The sequence below is a fragment of the Zeugodacus cucurbitae genome, chromosome 4 (assembly GCF_028554725.1).
Source record: "Zeugodacus cucurbitae isolate PBARC_wt_2022May chromosome 4, idZeuCucr1.2, whole genome shotgun sequence".
Taxonomy (NCBI): Eukaryota; Metazoa; Arthropoda; class Insecta; order Diptera; family Tephritidae; genus Zeugodacus; species Zeugodacus cucurbitae.
This window is the reverse complement of record NC_071669.1, coordinates 15,471,505-15,492,500: the sequence shown is the minus strand read 5'-3', so window position 1 is coordinate 15,492,500 and position 20,996 is coordinate 15,471,505. Positions and strand designations below refer to the sequence as shown.

General features: G+C 30.9%; 1 protein-coding gene across 2 annotated transcripts in view; it reads right to left on the bottom strand.

The window, feature by feature from the left end:
• Positions 1 to 17,953, bottom strand: part of LOC105215377 (cell death protein hid) — a 48,042-nt gene extending 30,089 nt beyond the window's left edge. Inside the window, exons 1-2 of one of the 2 annotated variants that reach the window (XM_011189266.3) lie at positions 17,419 to 17,953; positions 15,149 to 15,978 (exon numbers count right to left, since the gene is read on the bottom strand). In XM_011189266.3, coding sequence (XP_011187568.2) covers positions 15,149 to 15,362 — 214 coding nt within the window. In that variant the 5' untranslated portion in view covers positions 15,363 to 15,978; positions 17,419 to 17,953. The remainder of the gene's footprint in view (positions 1 to 15,148; positions 15,979 to 17,418) is intronic. The other variant, XM_054229013.1, reaches the window with a different exon arrangement.
• Positions 17,954 to 20,996: the final 3,043 nt, after the last annotated feature.

Here is a 20,996-nt window from a genome sequence, read left to right as displayed (position 1 = left end):
TTACTCGCTCGCCATCTGCTAATCACGTCTACAGGTATTTACGTTACGGCAATGCAATTCATTAATATAAATCATGTCTTATCTGCTGTCCATTAGTCATCCATTCGCGCATCGCCAATGCGGCAAATAATTGATTGTATGGCGCGGCAGGCGATGAGCCGTAGAAAAGACGAAATATACGACAAACACAGCAAAGTAAAATAAAAAAATAAAACAAGAAATAATAGAAAACAGAAAATAAAAATGGAAAAGTTAATTGAATATAATTCACGCTTCGTTTAGATGCGCTAAACGTTATGAGCTACTTTTGCGCGCGCGAAACGTGAGAAGCGCTGCGGCTGGTGTAAGCTTAATACTCAAGCAGCGCGAGTGCTGACGCTTAATCGCGTGATTGACGCGCACTTCGTTCGTCTAATAGCACAAGCGTCTAGTCACTTGGAAAATATATATATTACTAAACCGATTGATAGAACTATCTATGAGCGCGCGTTGCTGTGCTATCGCATCAGCTAGTTTGCCGTTGGTGTCGGTAAGCCGCTTAGCACCTACATTTTGCGCGCGATAATGCGATTAGTTGCAGCTACCACAATGCAGTTGCTGTCTTATTTTAGCGATGATAGATCGATAACACACACATTCGCATGTGTATATGAGTTTATAATTGCTGTTAAGCGCTGACAATTGCTGCCTTATCTCTATATATTTGTATATATGTACGAGTGTACTATTATTATTTACAACGCAGTGTGCCGATGCGTAAGGTCAAGTTCAGTGTCTCTATAATAATAGCGCATTTATTGCTGGCAGCGCTAACAGACAATCGATAACCAAAGTGAGTTGAAGCGAAATCAATTATAATGTGCATTTATAGCGTGATTCAAATTAGTCAGCGCTGAGTATATTTATATGAATGTAGGTACAGTCAAACGAGAGATAATGAGTATGACTTGGTATGACCAGTATTCACACAGTTTGTGGTTTTTTATTGCATGCCGCTTGGCACGTGCGCTAATTCTCGTGATTTTTTTTTAGTAAATCAATATTTACGAATTTTTATTATTATTTATAATTTTTTATTTATAACAAAATTTTGTTTAAAATGTTAATGCTACTAAATCTGTTTATATAGGTTATATTTAAATTGTTTTGCTAAATATTTTATTTTTGGAAATTTAAAATCTTTTTTTTTTAATCCATTAAAATTTTTTATTAATATTATTTCGTTAATGTAATGTTTAGATTAAAATATTTTACATCTCGATTGTGTTATATTATCACACAAATTGACAGAAGGAGCGCTGCAGTCATATTTAAGAAAAAATGGAAAGTTTGGTGTGGCGTCACCCATTTATGGTTCAAAAACCATACCTCGGGAACTGCTCGACCGATTTCAATTAAATTAGGTATAAAATATTTCTTTGATACCGCGATAACACGGATGAAAAATGGGCGAACTAGATTCACAACCACTAATTCACATATAACTCAATTCTGAATTCAACCTGATTCGTTGACTTTATAATGCATACATAAGGAACCAATGAAGATAGCGAAATAAAACTTTACACAAATACTGTATTTGAGCAGTGGCATCACTTGTCCAAAAATTGTCGAAATCGGATTATAACTTTTCAAGACCCTGGATTAAGCATATAAAAAACTCAGTGCCCTATGGTAATTTTTAACCGAAAATATCGGTAAATCTCTTAGGTATCTTAATTTAATTCCGAGGAAATATTTTTCTTCTGATAAAATCGGGTCATAACTCCCTTAGATCCCATATAGCTAATTATAGGGTTTTCAAAAATACAATGGGCTTAATAGCATGTATGTAAATCGGTTAATATGTGAAATATCTTAGCCAAATTAAATGAGCATATAATCTTAGATATAATGTATGTTGATGGTGAAAATGAGTGAAATCGGTTCAGGAATTTCCTCAGCCCTCATATACTATAAATGATGCTTTTCGCTATTCTATTGGACTTTATGCCGATTATATGGGTCAATTTGTGTGTTATCGTTAAAAAAGTTCATCAATAAGTTGCGAGAGTATAAAATGTTCGGTTGCACCCGAATTTAGTCTTTCCTAATTTATTTTTAATTGCTATATATTTAAAATTTGTGTTTTATAGATTACATTTTTAAATTTTATAATATTTTTGCAAAATTTATTCACAAACATTTTTAATTAAATTATTTATTTTTTTAATTTAAATATTTAATTTTAATTTTTAAAATTTAATTAGTATTTTTTATTATGCATGTATTTTTAAATTAAAAATATATATTTTTATTTTGTTTAACTGCTTCATATTTCACAATTTTTATATTCATTATTTAATATTTTAATTTGCTTATTACATTCTGTATTTATTAACATTTTCATTATTGTCTGCAAGATGACTAATTGTGCTGGCTTTTGGTGATTAACAGCTTACTTTTGACACTTCATTGTCTAATTTATTGCGATTTATAAATCAAAGCTTTCAGTTGAAAGATAATGAATTTGATATTTTTACAACTAAATGCAATATTATCAATCAGTAGTAATCGAGTACATACTCAATAGATAAAATAGGGTGTAAAAGAACATATTCAAAATAAATACAAAAAAAAAAAAAAATATTTTTTTCTACACTGCAGCTAGTACAACGAAATCAGAACGCATTAGACACTTAAAAAACAATTGTGAAATATGTAATGCCAATTAATAATTAATTACCAGCATTATTATATAATACTTTTTTGCAACAATTGAATAATAATTCCGCGCTGACTAATTTATGCGCACTGACTACTGCCTTCAGCCAACAAATGCTGGTACAGTGCAATCAAAAAGTGTGGAGCAGCGCCCTTGAAACTGCAAAGAAAACATGTGTTGTCTGCAATGCATAACAAGCGACTTACGGATGAGCTTGCGAGCTGCCTTAATTACTTATGTAAACATTGTTTTTCTATATATAAAAGAGTTGCTTAAGTGTGTGTGTTTATTTGTGACATCAATGCCATGGAATGCCGGTAGTTGCCGCGCTTTTGTAACTTCACGTGCAACTTATAAAAATACCATTATCATGTGTCATCAACTTGACTCAGGCGGCAACAACAACAACACTACCAGCAAAACACTGGCTAGTGGCAGACATTTTATGAACAGCTTGGTAGACAGTTTGGCGTTTTGAAGTGTTGCTGGAATGTCTGTGGTGTGTTATATATGTGTTTATATAGATGAAAGAGTAGAGCTTATATATAGATGCATGTCTGCTTTGAAAAGAGCTCTTATATAATATATTAGCATAACTTGGCAGCTATATATATGTACTTTTATAATGTAAGTATGCTAAGCTTAAGAAGAAGGAGAAGACGCAAGCAAAATTAACACTAGAATTAATTTTACAGTACTTGATAATATAAAAAGTACTTAAAATGATAAAGGGTATTCTAATATGGTTTATCAGATAATATTTTTTTGCTTTAGACAAAAAATTATAATTTTTGAAATAGTCATAGAAAAATATTATTAATGACTCATAAAAATATTTCATAAAGAGGTGTTAGCCGAACACACTTTATAATATTACTTATGCTAATAAAAGTTGTTCTCATAAATAAATTTCAGTAAACGAGATATTTCTCGAAAAAATTAAAAAAAAATCTTTATACTATAAAATGTGGAGTTTTGAGCTTTCCGAAAGCTTTTATAGACTTTTTTTCGTTTATTTTTTTTAAGACATGGTTATATGCAAGCGACAATAAATAATAATTTATAATTTAGAAATTATTACAAAGAACAGCTTAAAGCTCTCCAAAAAATAGCTATATGAGAGCTTTTTAGTGGTGCACTAAAATCTTTAGACATGGTTATATGCAAGCGGTGATAAATATTATTATTAAACGTAGAAAGTATTACAAACAACTTAAAGCTCTCCAAAAACAGAGCTTTATTAGAGCTTTTAGTGATACTCTTAATTTTGCTTGAAAATTTTATTTTAAAATGGTCCTAATGGGTTGGAAAGAGTTATAAACTTTAAAGATATCTAACAACTAAACAAGTCGAAACATTTTAAGGAGCTTTTTAGAGTTTTTGAGTAATTTGGTAGCTTTTAAAATGTCTTCAAATGTTTTTTTTTTTTGATATTTTACAGAAGCTAGTGGATACCCAAAAGCAGAAAATACATAGAGATTTGAAAAAAGGTGTAGGATTTTTTTTTTTTATGGTCAATGTCCTCAATGTCACATAACCTTGACAAATTTTAGAGCAATTTTTTCCACACAATTTTATTTGTTAATTAATGCAATGTTTTTTATTTTTTTTTCTATTTTTTGGAGTTACTTTTAAGGGACACAACTTTTTTTATTTTCAGATTAACTTTTAAAGCACTCACCACGACTTGAGTCCACAAAACAAAAGCTACTTAAAGAGTGCTTATATTAGTTACAAAAACAAAGCGGCTATTCAAAGTAGCAATCACCGAACAATTCAAGTTAGAGAACAAAAATGAAAATTACAAAAACAACAATAAAATTTTTTTTTTAGCCGAGATATACATAAAAGTTTGAATGACTGTGGACTAAATACAAAAATATATATTTTTTTAATAATATGTAATGCTGGTAGGAGCAGCAACAAAAAAAAGATATTTTAAATATATTTTTATATATATACTGCAGAGCTGATAAGAGCTACAAAAAGAATTTTTACAATAATGAGAGCGATGTATATACATATAAGTATAAAGAAATAAGCGGAAAGCACAAACGATAACACGGTAACAAGCGCGGCAAAAAGTAATGAATAAACTGAAAGACAACAACAAAAACTGCCAGCAAATTGCTGTACTTGGTAACAACACACACTAGCTGCTGAGTTTCATTACTTATATACATTACTGCAGTTAGCCGGCTTGTTGACTTTGCCGCATTTTGTGGCGCAGTTGAATGCAAATTTCCACATTATAGTTACATGCCAAGCGCAACGAATATTAAGCTGCAAGAGCAACAACAAACAACAAAAACTAAAAAAAAAAACTGCAAAAAATTGCAAAGCGCTTGATATAATATGCTGCTGTTGCTGCCACAGAGCAACTGTAGGCGCTGTAGTGGTTGCCAGCCGTGCGATAATAGAAAATGAGGCATAAAATGGAAAGGTATGAAAACAAACCAAGTGAAAAGCAGTAGAACTGGAATATAATGCAGCGGTAACAAGAGCCGCAGCAGCAGCACCAGCGCAGCTTTTCAAGCAGAAAATTCAATGGCAATGGCAATGACACAAAGCCGCTGCGGCAACAACAATGTGACGCAAGCAACAACAACAACAGCACAAAAGCTGTCAGCAACAAAAAAGACTGTAGACAGTAACTGTAACAGCCTTTGATGTGACGCGGCGTTGAAGGGCGGTGCAGAGCGCTAGCCACCAACAGCCAACAGCTTGGCAACAAAAGTTTAGCAACAAAGTTGTGTATATACAAAAGTCAGAGCATTGTAGCCATAGGCGTTTTGAGTGCAAGAGCATGAAAGCAGAAAATAAAATAAAAAAATGCAAATTTGTTTTGAAAACATTTGCGGCAAGGCCCACTTATCGGTTAACCAGCGGCGTTGCACAGCTGTTTCTAAGCAGCACAGCGCGAACGCCATTTTTGTTGTATGCTGCGTTGCTGACGCGCCCATTTTTTCGCCTGGCAAGTAGCCAAAAGCTAGCGCTGAGGTAACAGCAACAGCAACAACAAGAGTAGAAGCAGCAAGCGAAATCAGCGCGCCTTGCTGCTGCACGCCCTGCTTTCGCTCGCCCAGATACACACCTAACAAGCAGCAGCAGCAGCAACAAACAAACAACGATCTGACGACGGCCAGCCAGGTTCACGGCCGTTTGCCAAACAACAAGCGAAGTTGCTGAGCAAAACAAAACCGGCGAAAATGACGCGCGCGCGCACACCAGCCAGCAACCAGCAGCAGCTTTGCAGACTTTTAGGCGCAATTAAGGCGAAACAGCTGTTGGCAACAGTAAAATGAAAGCAAACGAAGAGCGCTAGCGGATCGATATGCGTTATGCGGGGCGTCAGCCTTCGCGGTGGCATGTTGCAATGTTAAGAAAGTGCCAAGCAAAACAAAATACGGCGAAAGCATGGTTGAACGCCGGAATGTAGGCAGTGAAATTTTTATGTGTAGAGAAAAATCGTTTTATTATTTGTATTTGCTGCCTACTTTTCAGCCGCAAAAATGACGCCTGACAACAGACGCGCGTCAGTAGCTCCATAGAGTAGGCGGTTGAGTGTGTGTACTTTTAGGGGTTGGTGATATATATATATATATATATATATATGTAGGAGCATTTTAGGCGCCGCAACGGCACTGCCCGGTAACAATGCTTGGGATTGCAGCAAACATTTTTATTTTATGGCTGTCATTCTCATAAATAAATACATATATATATTTCGTGTGTATATGTTGGCGCGTCATTAACACGGAAGCATATATGCTAGGCGCATGTTGCAAGTGCCCAGCATCCTTGAAGAACAATGCTGCTGTATGAAGAATTGCCTGCAGTGCCTTCCAAGTATGTGTGACTTTGAGTTGAAGTTTTAGCGCAATGTGTATGTGGCACGTACTCGTTAATACCGTTATTCACACGCATACTCGTTGAATATTTCTAAGAATTCGTGCCTGTTACATGTAAGGACGCTTGTTAAGTGAGGAAGTAAAGCTTAAAGTCAAGCATTTTTCTGTGAATTAGTAAATGACTTTGCAAATTGTGGCAGGGTACGTAATAAATTTGAAGTACCGTTAGCTGAATTGGGCGCTAACTAGTGGTTGAGTTGGTGTAGTAGCCAGGAAACAAAAGAGGAGTCCTCATATTGGAGGGAATGTATTATTTTGTTTTATACAAATGTGTGAACATGTGATATGATACGTCGTGAGAAAATGTCTCCAAGAGAGAATGTATTCCTTCAAAGAGCCCACAAACAGATTTTGAGAATACTGCTGAAAGAAAATGACTTAGGTTAGGTTCTAACTGGAATCCCGTGAGTGTCCCAGAAGCTCCTATAATGTATCTCTAAAAAAGGTTAGACAAGAATTCTCAAACTATCTAGTTTCTAGGGCGAAGAACTTGACTGTAAGCTACCGCTCTCTCAAATAGTAGTATATATGGTTCCTAAAGTCTCAAAAGTCCAACTCTCAAAGAGTGTCCCAGAAACTTCTATAATGTATATTAAGAAATGGATCCCTAAAAGGGAGACAGTTTAGACAAGAATTCATCTAGATTCTAGTTGACCCTAAGCAGCTCTTTCTAATAGAAGTCTATGGGGTTCCGAAAGTATTCATATCTAAGCTTAGATACCACTTGAATAACTCCCAAAAATTCTATCAGATCTCATCTAAAGTCAAATATTTAAACTCTAAAGTTATAAATTTGTGGCATGGGTGATATGCCGTGATGCGTCATCAAGGTAAGAAAACAGAGAGAGAGAGACCGAACTGGGAGCAAAAAACACATAAATAAAAACAACTAAACACAAGGGAATGCCTAACGGTAAGTATAAAGGTATTGCATATTATACTTTCTGGCGGGAAAGCCCAGAATATATGTAGTTGCTAAGCTAAAAAAAACACAACAACAAAACAAATAACAAACAACAAAGCAGAAAGAGCGATAATAAAAGGAGAGTAAGCCAAAAAGAGCAATAAAATTTCATATTTTACAACAAAAATTACAAAAACAAACCTGTGAAAAGGGTTGTTTCCATGAGGCCTATATATTTTACCCTGCAGGAGCTGATAACAATATATAAAAACGCTGCGTGGAGCAGGCAAAACGTTGGGCTAACAGCAATGTGAGAGTGTTGAATAAAAAAATCCCAGCTTAGTTATGAATATGGAGGCGAAAGGCGATTAGAGATAAAATTTATAGAGCAAAGCCATAAGATGAGAGTGAGCAAGCAACGCAAACCAACAAAGCAGACAAGCTGGAGCAACGAAATAAAAAAGCCAGAGTTAGGGATGAATAGGCTTAGGCTGTGCATAAGTATTCGCTGGCATCACTAAAGCGAGGGAATGTAGGGATTTTGTTGTTCGTGCAAAGCGGTTGGTGGCAGCTGTAGCCACCCTTGCGCGCAGTATGTGTAGGTGTAGGTGTGTACCTAGGCTCTAAGCGTATGTGTGTGTGTGTTGGCTTTGTATGCGTGTGCATTTTGTTTCAACTCCCTGTTTTTGGGTGGAGCCTTTTGGTGGTTTGTTAGGTGTTTGCTTCGTTTTTATTTTTATGTATGCTAGCCTTTTTTGTTTATGGTGTTGACTTTGATGACTCAGCATTGCTCGAGGTGGGAATGGCGTTGGAAATATGTACATGCATTACTACATACATAGGTTGGCATATATGTATATGTATATGCTTGTAGGGAACTCAGGCTTTAAAGCGCAGTGCAGGTATTTAAATTTTGAAAAAATATTTGTATTTTATTTTAGAAATTGTTTAAGTTTAACTAAAATTTAATAGAAATGTGACTTTGGTTTATAAATTTATTATAAAATGTTTGAAAACAAAAAAGTACTCTAAAATAATGTTTTGGACAAAAATTAAAAATATAAAATTTTCATTTTGTTTTGTAAAAAATATAACATTTTCAATTTTTAGTTTCAAGTGTTATCATTGAACACAATTAAAGATTTTTCCCATAAAAAAAAATATTTTTTTAAATTTTTAAATATCTCAATATTGTATTAGCTCGTTGATTTTCTAAAAAAAATCGAAATTTCACAACAGAAAAATATTTTCATTTTATTAGAATATGCTTAAAAGCTCAAAGACAGGCCATAATATTTCAAAGCCCGAATTTCTGATTTAAAAATTTTTTCAAAATTTTATTTTAAAAAGCTCAAATTCCTGGTGTTAAAAATATTTTAAAAATTGTTTATTTTTTACCAATTATTTGTTTGTGTTCTAATAAAATTGGAAGGAAATTATTTGACAAAGCAAAAAATTGTGTTGTCATACAATTAAAGTAAAAAATATCCCAAAAATTAATAAATAAATTTAATTATATATTAAAAATTTTATATAATAATGCCTTCCCTAAAAAAAATATATTATCTGTAAAATAATATATTTCTGTTTTTTTTTTGTCAAAATATTATTAAATTTTAATCTATTTATTAAAAAAAAATAAACAATTTTTCTAGAATCAAGTCATAGCACCAATTTCTGTGCACAACACAGTAGTTTGTCATGAAAATATAATTTTTTCTCAAGCCTACATGTCGTATGAGTAACGCGAATTGCGAAATAGCATCAAAGGTAGCGAAGAAGAGAAATATACTCAATTCTGTTAAGAATACTAATTTCAGGTTTTAAGTGAAATGCTTCATACAAATACCTCTTGGCACAAAAACATTCAAGTTCCAAATATATTCCTATAAGAGTTTTAACTAAAAAAGGCATTACTCAAAAAGTAAATTTATTTGCCAGTGTGCTCAAATCACTAAAAAATAAATATAACAACACAAAAATTAATGTATATTACCTCTAATTTAAAAAATAATATGCTTCTTTGAAAACCCTTAAATCATATATGTAGTTTACATGTTTTATATCCTTCAACCAATACCCAAACTACCTCTTGCAAAACCTTCAAAATGTGCACCTTTTACTACACATCTACATATATGTATAACTACAAGCTACACTGCTGCTAAATCTTATTTTTCTTTTTTTTATACTTTTTCCTTAAAGCTGCGCTTAGCTGGTTTGTAAACGTACGTAGTAAAAGAACTCGTTTTACCAGTTTCATGCTTGTACGATATGCAGTTGCAGCGCTTCCTCTTCCACAAGCATTTCTACTATGTGGTGTTACTTTGATTTTTTAAGAGCAATTTTACAAGCTTTTTGTTGTTGTTGTAAGCATTTTTTTTTACTGTTTTTATGCAGTTTTTTAGTTTTTTTTTTATATTTATTGAATACAGTTCATGCAGCAGCTCAACAACCAGTTATGTTGTCAGTAAAGTTCTTTGGCTTTTGAGTGTTTTTTATGTGAAGTATATGTGTAGGTATGTGTTTGACTATAACTTATGTGGCTATAGCTGCGACAAGCGCTGTGATCGCGTGCGCAGTTTGCATATATTTATGAGCGATTTATGGCGAGGAGCATGAACATGATTATTTTTCACATTATTTTGAGGTTTTTTGTAGGCTTTTTGTTGTTAATTTTCCTTATTTTTCAATTTTTTCATTTTTGTAAAATTATTATTTTTTATTTATTTAATTTTTTTTTTTATTTTTATTTTTCGTAAAATTTATTTTTTTTATTTACCAATTTTTTATTTAAATTACAAATACACAAAGCCATCCGCCCTACTGCTTATTCAAAATAATATAAAATGGTCAGTAAGAAACATGGGCGTGCCAAGCCAACATCATTAGTTGTAGCCACACTAACGTGCAACAAGTTCAGCGACGGCCAGTTAACGTCAATTTTATGCTACAGCAAGCATAGCACAAACATATACACACACAAACCCATAAGCATGCGCATATTACAGCATAAATATGCGGCTGCCCGCAATTGCTTCGACTCGATCGCCTGAAGATTTGCTTATGAGTCGTTGTGGCACGCGCCAAACTGGATTTGTGTATGCTGCGGTATTATTGTATTACAGTTTTTTTGTGTGTGCTTTCAATTGTCGTACAACTTTTTGCTTTCGTTTTGTATTTTTTTATTTTTATATTTTTTTTTTGTATTGTGCTTATTCACATGCAAAGCACGGGTGTGGTAATAAATGTCTAAATAAGCAGTATCTCGTTACCGTTTGTGGCAGCAGCAGACATACGGGGCGTTTGCTATGGCCGAAATAATGCCAAAAACGCTGGTCACTTGGTCAGGCGGACAGCTGAATTGGGCGTGTTGCTTTTGTAATGTTTTTTTTTTTTGTTTTGGTATTTTAGTTTGTTGGGTTTATTTATTATTTTCAGTGTCTATTGTTGTATTTATAAATTTGTTTATTGATTTTTATTTTTCATTTAATACAATTATTGCAAAACTTAATTTTACAGTTGGGTAAAATAATGAAATTGAAGTGGCATGTATAAATTTATTGAAAAAATTATTTTTTTTTTATAATTGTTAATTATAAATCAACAACAAATTAAAATTATTTAAAAATAATATACAATTTTTTTTTTAATATTAAAAAAAATATACAAATACAAGAAAATATTTACAAAAAATTCAAAAAATTATATAATAAAAAAATTAACACAAAAAATTTAAAAAATATTAGAAATATTATATTGATAAATTTTTTCAAAAATATTGTTTTTTTTTAATTTCTTAATTTTTATTTTCTAATTTCTAAATTTTGTTTTTTAACTTTTTTAAATTATATATATATATATATAGGTTTTTAATATTTTCAATAATTTGAAACAAAATTTTGTTTAAATAAATAAATATTCAAAAAAAATATATAAAAAATATTAACAAAAAAATTAAAAAAATATTAGAAATATTATATTGATATATTTTTCAAAAATATTGTTTTTTTAACATTTTTAATTTTTAAATTTTTATTGCTTTTTTAATTTTCTTTTTTAACTTTTTTAATTTTTATGATATTTTTACTTTTTAGAAAATATATTTATATTTATTTAAAAAAATTTTTAACTTTTTCTTCTGAATTATTAGCCAATGTTAAGTTTTTGCTTTCAACATAATTTTGTATTTTTAAAAATTACTCTTTAATGAAATTATGATTATAAAATCAAATATTGTTATAGTATTTTAAAGCTCAATAATTTTATTTTTAGATCAAATTTTTTGGATAAAGTGTTGACAAATTAAGGGTTAGCAAAATTAAAGTATCAAATAAAATTTATAAAAAAGTTGTAAAAAATATTTTTTTTGATTTTGAAAAAAAAACTGTTTAATTTTATTTCTTATGAATTTTTTTAACAATGGAAAAAATTTTACTTTTCATTTTTAAATAGAACAGTTTAATAAAAAAATATTTTTCTAAAAAAGGTATTTTATATTTAAAAAAAAGGTATTTTATTATAACTTTTTAATTTTTTTATTAAAATTTAGCATATTTTTTATCATTAAAGTCCAAAAAATTATTATTTTATCATAATTTCCCCAATTTTTTATTAAAATTTTGATATTTTTTATTTGTTAAAGACCAAAAAAATATTATTTAAGCTTTCTAACCAGCCTCACTGGGTAGGTCTCCCAGTTAGACTACTGTATTTGCAAATTTGTGCTATATTTGTGTAAATATTTTTATATATATATGTAGGTATATGTGTTTATAGTTTATTGACCGTTTGACAGCACAAAACATTTCAACGCCCAGCTGACCAACCCACTATGTTAAATTGCTCATAAGCTACTAATAGCCTGCAAGTTGGCTTATTTGCATTCAAACACATATTATTAGCTACATATTTACTAGCCTCAATAATCATATATTTATGTTATGGTATAGAAAATATGGCGGCTTGGTTTCGCCTCTTGTGTTTAAGAATTGGTGGCAAATACAAAAAATATCTCTCTAATGTTGCAAGAAATTGGTATTTATGTAAATGCTTATGTATATCAGAAGATTATAGTATTTCAATATTATAGTAATTTTCCAAAATTCTTATATAAAAGCCATATAATTTGTAAAAATTTGTAAATATTTATGTTTGAGTCATTTCTCATTTAAATTGTTTATTTGTTATTATGTATTTTCTTAATTTTTTTATAATTTTTTTTTTTAATTGCGCATATATTTCAATTTAAATGTCTTGCCTTGACAGAATCTTTGATACCATTTAACATTTTCGACAGTTGTCAGCACAGTTGTGGCTAAAGATTAATTTGTGGCAAGCTGAGCCTTTATATTTTAATGGGGTTGGGTGGTGAATAGCAGTAAAAAAAATATTTATTTGAGCGACTTTTGTGTTTATTTACATGTCTTCAAGGTAAATAATTTTATTTTTGTTTAGTGGTATCTAATATATATTTTTAACAGTTCGATATACAAGCACTTAATAACTTTATGTTGCATGAAATATAAAAATGTTTTACTATTTTTTAAACCTAATAAAAAATTAATATAACTGTAAATTCATGAAAAATTGAAGCTTTATGTCCATTATTATTTAATTTTTTACGACTTTACAGTTTTACCAAGGTCGAGTTTATATAAAATACACTGTTATAAATCAATTTCAATTTAAATTTCATGCAACAGTAAATCTTTGCATTAAGCTGTAATCAATTTATTTTTGCTGTATAATAGCATAAGACATTTTCAATAAAATCGGCAATAAAACTAAGCACTCGAGCACTTCAAATGCTGTCATTGTTTAATAGCGCATATCATCTATATATATTTACTTGCTACAGTAGTTATTATTTACCTTTCGATTGTCGAACACTTGACTGTATTCGTTGCATTGTAACCACTCATAACAATAACAAATAACGCAATAAATGACAATGACTCATTGATTTATTTATTATGGCCTAGCGATGCTTACTATTGTTTAATTATTTACTTTAATGACTTCTTACATATGAGTGATGTCTGTGTACTTATGTCTACATATGTAACTATTCTTGATATCTCATTCGGTTAATATTTGCTTAGTTTAAGGTTTTGATGGCAATATTTGCAGGTGTGTGAATTTTTGCGAAGCGAATGAATTGAAGGTTTCTTTTTTTTGTTGAAAAATTATGAGTCAAATAAAAGATTTTATCTAGATAACTGCGTATAATGCAGAATTATAAACAAAGGAACAAAATAAAGATTGAATACCCTAAAAGTATACATCGTACGTTTTTTTACTTTTGTACTAGTGCAAGCTAACTTGAATACCCTCAAAGTATGCAGAAGATTGTGTTTAATATCACATTAGTGCATACTTTCAGGCTGCAAGCGTATTTTTTCTCGAAATTTTATAGATACAAGAGATTTATTAAATAAGAAATCAATATCTCCTATCTTATTAAATAATAATATCAGACTAATTGCTAAAATATAAGCGAAAACTGTTCTGTTTTACGCTTGTGGAATATTTATTTATCGGAAAGCTTTGAAAGAAATGAGTTTGAGTAAAGGTTTCATACCTTTATTTTCCTCTTATGAAGTTATCAATGAAATTGAGGGATCAACTTCTAAAATTATGCATCAAAATTGAAATAATTACGAAATTTATTGCATAGCTTTAGGCTGAACATTAGTAGACTGGGTATTTGTAACTGAAAAAAAAAAAATCGGCAGAGTTTGTATCCTGAGTATAACGCCAGAATTTTCGATCAGATATTCGAGAAAATTAAATGACTGACTGATTATTTGACAGAGCTTTAACATATTTCTAATGTCACTAAAATGTACTTTTATTCCAAAAAAATATCTCTAAAATTTATGTTCTTGTCGAATTTGCTCCTAATAGTAGGCAACACTCTTGTTAGAGATCCCAAATGTATGCTAAGAACTCTCTGAAATATATTTATTGAAACTTGAGTGAGTTTTAAAATTGTTGTGCGCTTTAATCCTATTTGTAGACTGTGTTCCGATTTAAAGCGACTAAAACTGTACTAAATGCGTTAGCTTAACTAGTAATGAGCATGCTCATTAGTAGTAACTAGGGCACAACAAACTATTTTACGTTATTTCGACACTGGGGTTTTTCAAGCAATCGAAAATTCAGTACTTCCTGGAAATATTATTGCCATACACCCTTACAATAACTTACGCCCCATAGACCCTTATTCAACTTGTATATCACACGCCTTCGTATGTACTTTCACAATGGGAAAATTTCATTATAAATTTTATTGTGAAAAAACCCAGAAATTATTTATGCTTATGAAGGGGTTGACAGAAAAATTTCCAGAAAAATTAAATTAATGGTAAAATTTTGAGTAATGGTAAATTCTAACTTTAATTTAAATTTTAAAATCAATAACTTTGATAACACACCCGGTAAGAAATTGAAAGTACATTTATATAAATATTGATATGTTATTAATGTACAGTGTGTACGCATTTCACATTTCTTAGGAATCATAAAAGTTAAATTTTAATGCAAATAATTATCAAATTCCATATAAAAATCTAATTTCATAATATAAAAAATTAATTAAAAATTAAAAAGCTAAATGCGACTTACTCATATACTGATACATGCCCTCGTAGAGGGCCATCATGAATGGATATGGCGGTAGCGGACTCTGCATGGGCGTTTGTGTGGCCGATGTGGTGGTATTGGGCGATTGTGATGTTGACGAGGCAGCGCTGCCGCTGCCAGCACTGCCGTGACCGCCGCTCGTTGACGATGCAGAGTCATCGCCGCCGCCCTCGGGCATATAAAAGACAACAGCCATCGTTTGTTGTTTTTGTTTTTGTGATTTAATTTCGTTTTTTTATTTTGAATTTTTTTTTTTTTTATTTTTCACTGATTTTTGCTGCACGCTTTTGCGGCTGTGTTTTTTATTTGCGGTTGTGAGTTTATTTGCTTTTCTTTCTGTTTCTTTACTTTGTTGTTCTGCACTCTCAATTGTTACTGTTGCTTTTGCATGCAAGTGCGCGCACACACACCTGCTGCTGCTCTGCAGCGTACCTGCGCAGCAATGTGGGGGTCGTTCGCGCTCGCACAGGATTATTCTTGCGCGCAACAGTATTGTGCTTGCAAGAATTTTTTTGTTCGTGAAACAGTTACAATTAGTTGTAGTTACTATTTAGTAGTTGTTGTTGTTGAAGTTGTTTTGTTTTCAATGTTTCGTATTTTTATTATTTTTAAATATTGTTTTACACTTTTTGATTTGATTTCTTTTTGGATATTTTAAATATTTTCACACTTTTTCTAATTCTTGTCTGCAATCATAATGATTTTCACTGCTCTCACGCTTTATGGCAAATTGTTTGTAATGATTGCGTGCAGTTGTGAAATTGTGAAATTCTTTTTATTTTCAAACTTGAACTCAAAAAGTATGTTTTTTACTGAAAAATTCGAAACATTTCGGTTCAATAAATTTGTTATTTTATTATTTAATGCAATTTCTGTGAAATAATCCCAATTTTATTTAGTGATTTTCAAAAAAATTAAACATTTTGTTTTGAAATTTTTTTGTGTAAAAAAAAATTGGCCAAAAATTTTACCAAAAATTATTTTTCAAAAAAAAGTAAAAACAAAATTTTTCCCAAAAAATTATTTACAAAAAAAAAAGTAAAAATTTTATCAAAAATTATTTTTTCAAAAAGGGAATTTACAGAAAGTATCTACATTTCGGCTTCATTAAAAATCAATAAAAAAGTACTATAAATATTCAAACTAATTTGAAGCAGTTTTTTTTTTTATATAATTACAATAAAAATTTTGATTTTTTAAGCATAAATATTTTTATTTTATTTTAAATTGGATTTTTCACATTACTACATTTAATAAATATAATTAAGTGTTGTTGTAATTTGTTTAAAAAATGCAAATAAACAAAAATTTATTATATTTCATTTTAAATTTAATTATATTTCATTTTATAAATTGCATGTAGAACATAATGAAATTTACCAAAAAATATAAATATAAACCTGTTATTTAAAAAAATTTCCATAAAAATAATAATTTTTTTGATATTTATTAAATATAAAAAAATTAAATTAGATTTTTTTATTGTTAAATATTTAAGTTTTTTAACTCAAAATTAAATTGTTTAGTTATTTAACGACTGATTTACTGACTGATTACTAACATGTAATTCTAATTTATATTTAATTCAATTTATTTTTTTTCGTTTTGGTATAAATATACTATTTTATTTAATTTTAATTAATAATTAATATTTTTGTGAATTTGATTTTTATTTTATTTTTATAATTCTTATAAAACGTCTGTGTTTTGGTATTCAAAATTAGTTTTTCCTAATTTTTCCAAGTCAGTTTTCAAGTGCATATTTATTCTAAAAATTTACAACAATAAATTTCAGCGTTTTAATAGCAAATTAAAATGTTTATGTTTTTATTATTTTAAGTTAAATATTTTTTTTTAATTTTACAACAACAATTTTTATTTAATAATAAAAAATATTTTTTCCAAAATTTTCGTTAATATTTTTTTTCTTTAGTCTCAAAATCCATGTTTTCGATCAAATAGACCACTTTTCAAAATAATTGTTTATTATAAGTTTAAATATAAATTATTTTTTTTTTTGTATTTTTGGGTATAGTTTTTTAATTTCTTTATTGATTTCCTTTATTTTTTGTTAGGTTAAGTTTGCACAAATTTGATGTAATTTAACACTTTTTTAACTACATCACCAAATATTTTTTCGAAATTTCGTCTTGAAATATAACAAAAAAATATTTTTTCTCAGTTTGTGTATATATTTGTGCACTTTTAGTTATTAAAGGTAATTATTTTATTTTATTTATTATTAAACTTACAATTCTTCACAGCACTTTGTTTCTCTCTTTGCAATTTTTTTCACTTCTTACAATTTTTAATTTGCGAAAATCAGCAAATTTCACACTTAAAATGTTTTAGTCACTTCGTATACGCTTTGTTTACAATTCATTCGAACATTGCGCAATTCGTATAATTTTTTAAACAATATTTTCTAACGGTTTTTCAATGAACTAGAAGTACTTAGTACGTGGTCAAATGGTTTTGTGTGTTTATTATTTGCTTTTTTATGTTTTTTTATTGTTATTGTTATTGCTATTTTGGCACTAATCAACTTTTGCAAGTTCGCGAATCACACGCACATACACAAAAACAACACGCACACACCCACGCGATCGTACGTCTGCACAAGAATTGTCGTTTGGTGTTGCGTTGTTGGGTTGGCGTTTCGGCGTTTTGGCGTACAGCACAGTGTTCCCAAAAAACAAAACCAGCGTTAAAGTGTTAACCACCAACCAACAAACACGTCTTACTTGCTTCGTTGTTCTCAATCAACTGTGCTGCCGTTTTCGTTGGCGCGCGGTGTAGGTTCTGCCACCTCCTCCTGACGGCGGCGGCGGCGGAGCGGCAGCGTCGACGTCGTTGACTACTCACCGACACACGCAAGCAAATCGGATGAGCGACGGCATTTGTTGTCATACACACAGACACACTCAGACCAATGCAGGCGGCAGTCAGAACGCTCGAAAAACACCAGCTAGTCAGTCAAAAGCGAATAGGCAGGCAGTCAGCGAGCTGGTGAACCAACAAACGCAGTCAACAACAACAACGACAACAATTAGTGCGAGTGCACAGAGTCAGTGCAACAACAAAAACAACACACATATACAATTGTAGTGGATAGCTGTGGAGATACAAGTCGCAACAGCAAACAACAACAACAATACCAACATATACAGCAATAACAACAACTGATGCAGCAACAGAACGACAGCGCGCAATCATAATGCAGCTGAGAGTAACAACAACAACAACACAAGCAGGGAGTCGAGCGCGCAACAACAATGCAAGCAGTTTGGAAGCAGAAAAAATGGAAAACAGAATTGAAATAAAAATTGTAAAAGTAAAAGAAAATATGGAAAAAACATAGAGCGGCGAAAAAAAGGTAAATAAAGCAGCGAAATCAAAGAGTCAGTGACAGACTGCAGTTGCATGCAACGAGTATGCAGAGGGAGCGGCAGCAGAATCAGCAGCAAACGCGACAATTAGAAACCAGAACAGCAGCTCAGCAACGCATAACTGCATGAGTGTGTGTGTGTGTTTAACGAGAGGCTACACACACACATACACCTACGAACAGGTAGGCCGTTAATGCGTTGGTATGCGTTGTGTTGGTATGTGTTGTGTGCTGCAGTGGAGGGAAATGCAGACACAAATACATACATATGTATCTGTATATATGCACTTGCAGCGCTGATGTTTTAGCTGAGCCAACCATCAGCCAACTAGAAGAGCCACTCAGCAGCTAGCACGGCAAAGACCTGCTCATCAGGCTCTTGCATTATACACATATGTTTTTATAGCGAAAGACCAGCGGCGTCAGCAACAAGAAGCTAGAAGAGGATGCAAGACTGAACTGGTCACATTGGAGTACACACCTATAAGATATTATATACGCTCTTGCTTCTGTGCCGCGCTCTTTAGCACTCTCAGAAGATCGTCAGTGATTCGAGATTCTTAACTGAAGAGTAGTTAGTAGCAAAGTAGCTATATTCTTGCTAGGAGTTTCTCCAAAGAGTGTTGTTGGCAGTGATTTTGCTTGTAGTTGGATAAAGCTCTTTGGAATATGGCGTGATGAAGTAAATTGTAAATATGACCAGTCAATATTGGACTTCAAAACTATTCACATATATAAATGAAATAGTGTCTGAGTTGTCAAGAACATTTCACAATTCCGGGGTAATGAAAATACTTCACTAACTGATGGAGTTTTTAGGATTGGTAGCAGAAATTTTTAAGTTTCTTTAATAAAGAAAAAATAATCATCTATCAAAAGATCTTCTATCAATAAAATACAACAAGAAAACAACATAAAAAGGCCGTCTTTCTTAGCTTCTATCTAAGATCCTACGACAACGGACCCACTAGTTCGGTAAAGGCTAACAATAGCAGGCTGTAACATTCTCTGATTATTTGCACTGATCATTTTGTCTTGGAATGATTTGCTTTGATATTTTGCCTAGTCTCATAAGGTTTTCAGAAAAAAATTCATCTTTATCTCTATACTCGATCGGTGATCTAATGATAGATCATCACCTCATTCACTTTAAATATCCAGTAATCTTATAAATCAAGACCATGGGTTCTCCAATACTAACTACTTCTTCTTTTTCTAACTTAATTTTTGGAACACTATGTCAAATATCCAATTTGAACAGAGAAATGCTCTCAAACATCTTTTAAAATGTGTTCTGGAACAGAAACTGATCTGATTCTGAAATACATTATGATTCTGAAATACATAATACTTAAAAAAAACAAAAGCTTAATGAAGTATATATTTTCAAATGTTGAGAAGAAAGATCTATAGCACTTAGCAGTATTTATACGAGACAATATCTAAGTCATAGCTAATAGTCAAAATAAAACCAATAGATAATCCAAGCGATCTAATATCGAACATTTTCTATATAGAAAGGTCAAAATATTTATCACCGAAATAATTGAAAAAATAGATTTTCAAGTATAGAGATTGTTATATAGAAATGTTGGAAAAAAGGGAGTTAAAATAAGGGGAGTATATAGGTAAGAAAGGAATTAGAAAAATCATATATATATATGATTCAATTATTTAAAATTACTAAAAAAATTTGCTTGAAGTTTAAACCAAGAAAATTCGAACATAATTCACAAAAATCACAACTTCGAAATTCAAGAATTGTACTAAAAAAATAAATCATTTGAAAATAAAAATTAAAATCATGAAATTAATTTACATACACTATCTAAATTCAGATAATAATAAATAAATATAAGCGCATAATCAGAAACTATTACTTACAAATTGTTGTTGTTAGGTGCCTAAACACGTATGTAGCGCTAAATTTGCTTGCAAGTCAGGCCACTTGTGGCGAATGTCGAACCAAAACAAAACGAAGAAGTGAGTGTTGCTGCTTTTTTATATAATTTTCTCTTTATTCTTTGCTTTTGAATTTTTTTTGTATTTATTTTTATTTCTTCTCACATTTTGCTTTTGTTTTCGCCGTTTTGTTTTGCTACCGTAGCCTATGTAGGCGCTACGCAGCGGTTTGCTTGCTCAGTTTAATTTGTGAGCATAGAATTGCGGTGCATAAGTAGGTGCCAAAGAGTTGATTTAAAAACAAAATAAAAAGTGGAAAATTGAAAAGAGTAAAAATACATACATTAAGAGATTTTTTAAGAGAGTAAAAGTTATTGAAAAGAGATAAAGTAAACAAGTTTTGTTCGAAGACCAGTTCCTTGGCAGGGCAATCACAATGATTTGGGAACAAAAATGGCGGGAAGCAACTTGAAGTTGTAGATGCAGATACATAGATATATATGTATATATAATATACTTTTGTATTTGTGTTGGCATGAT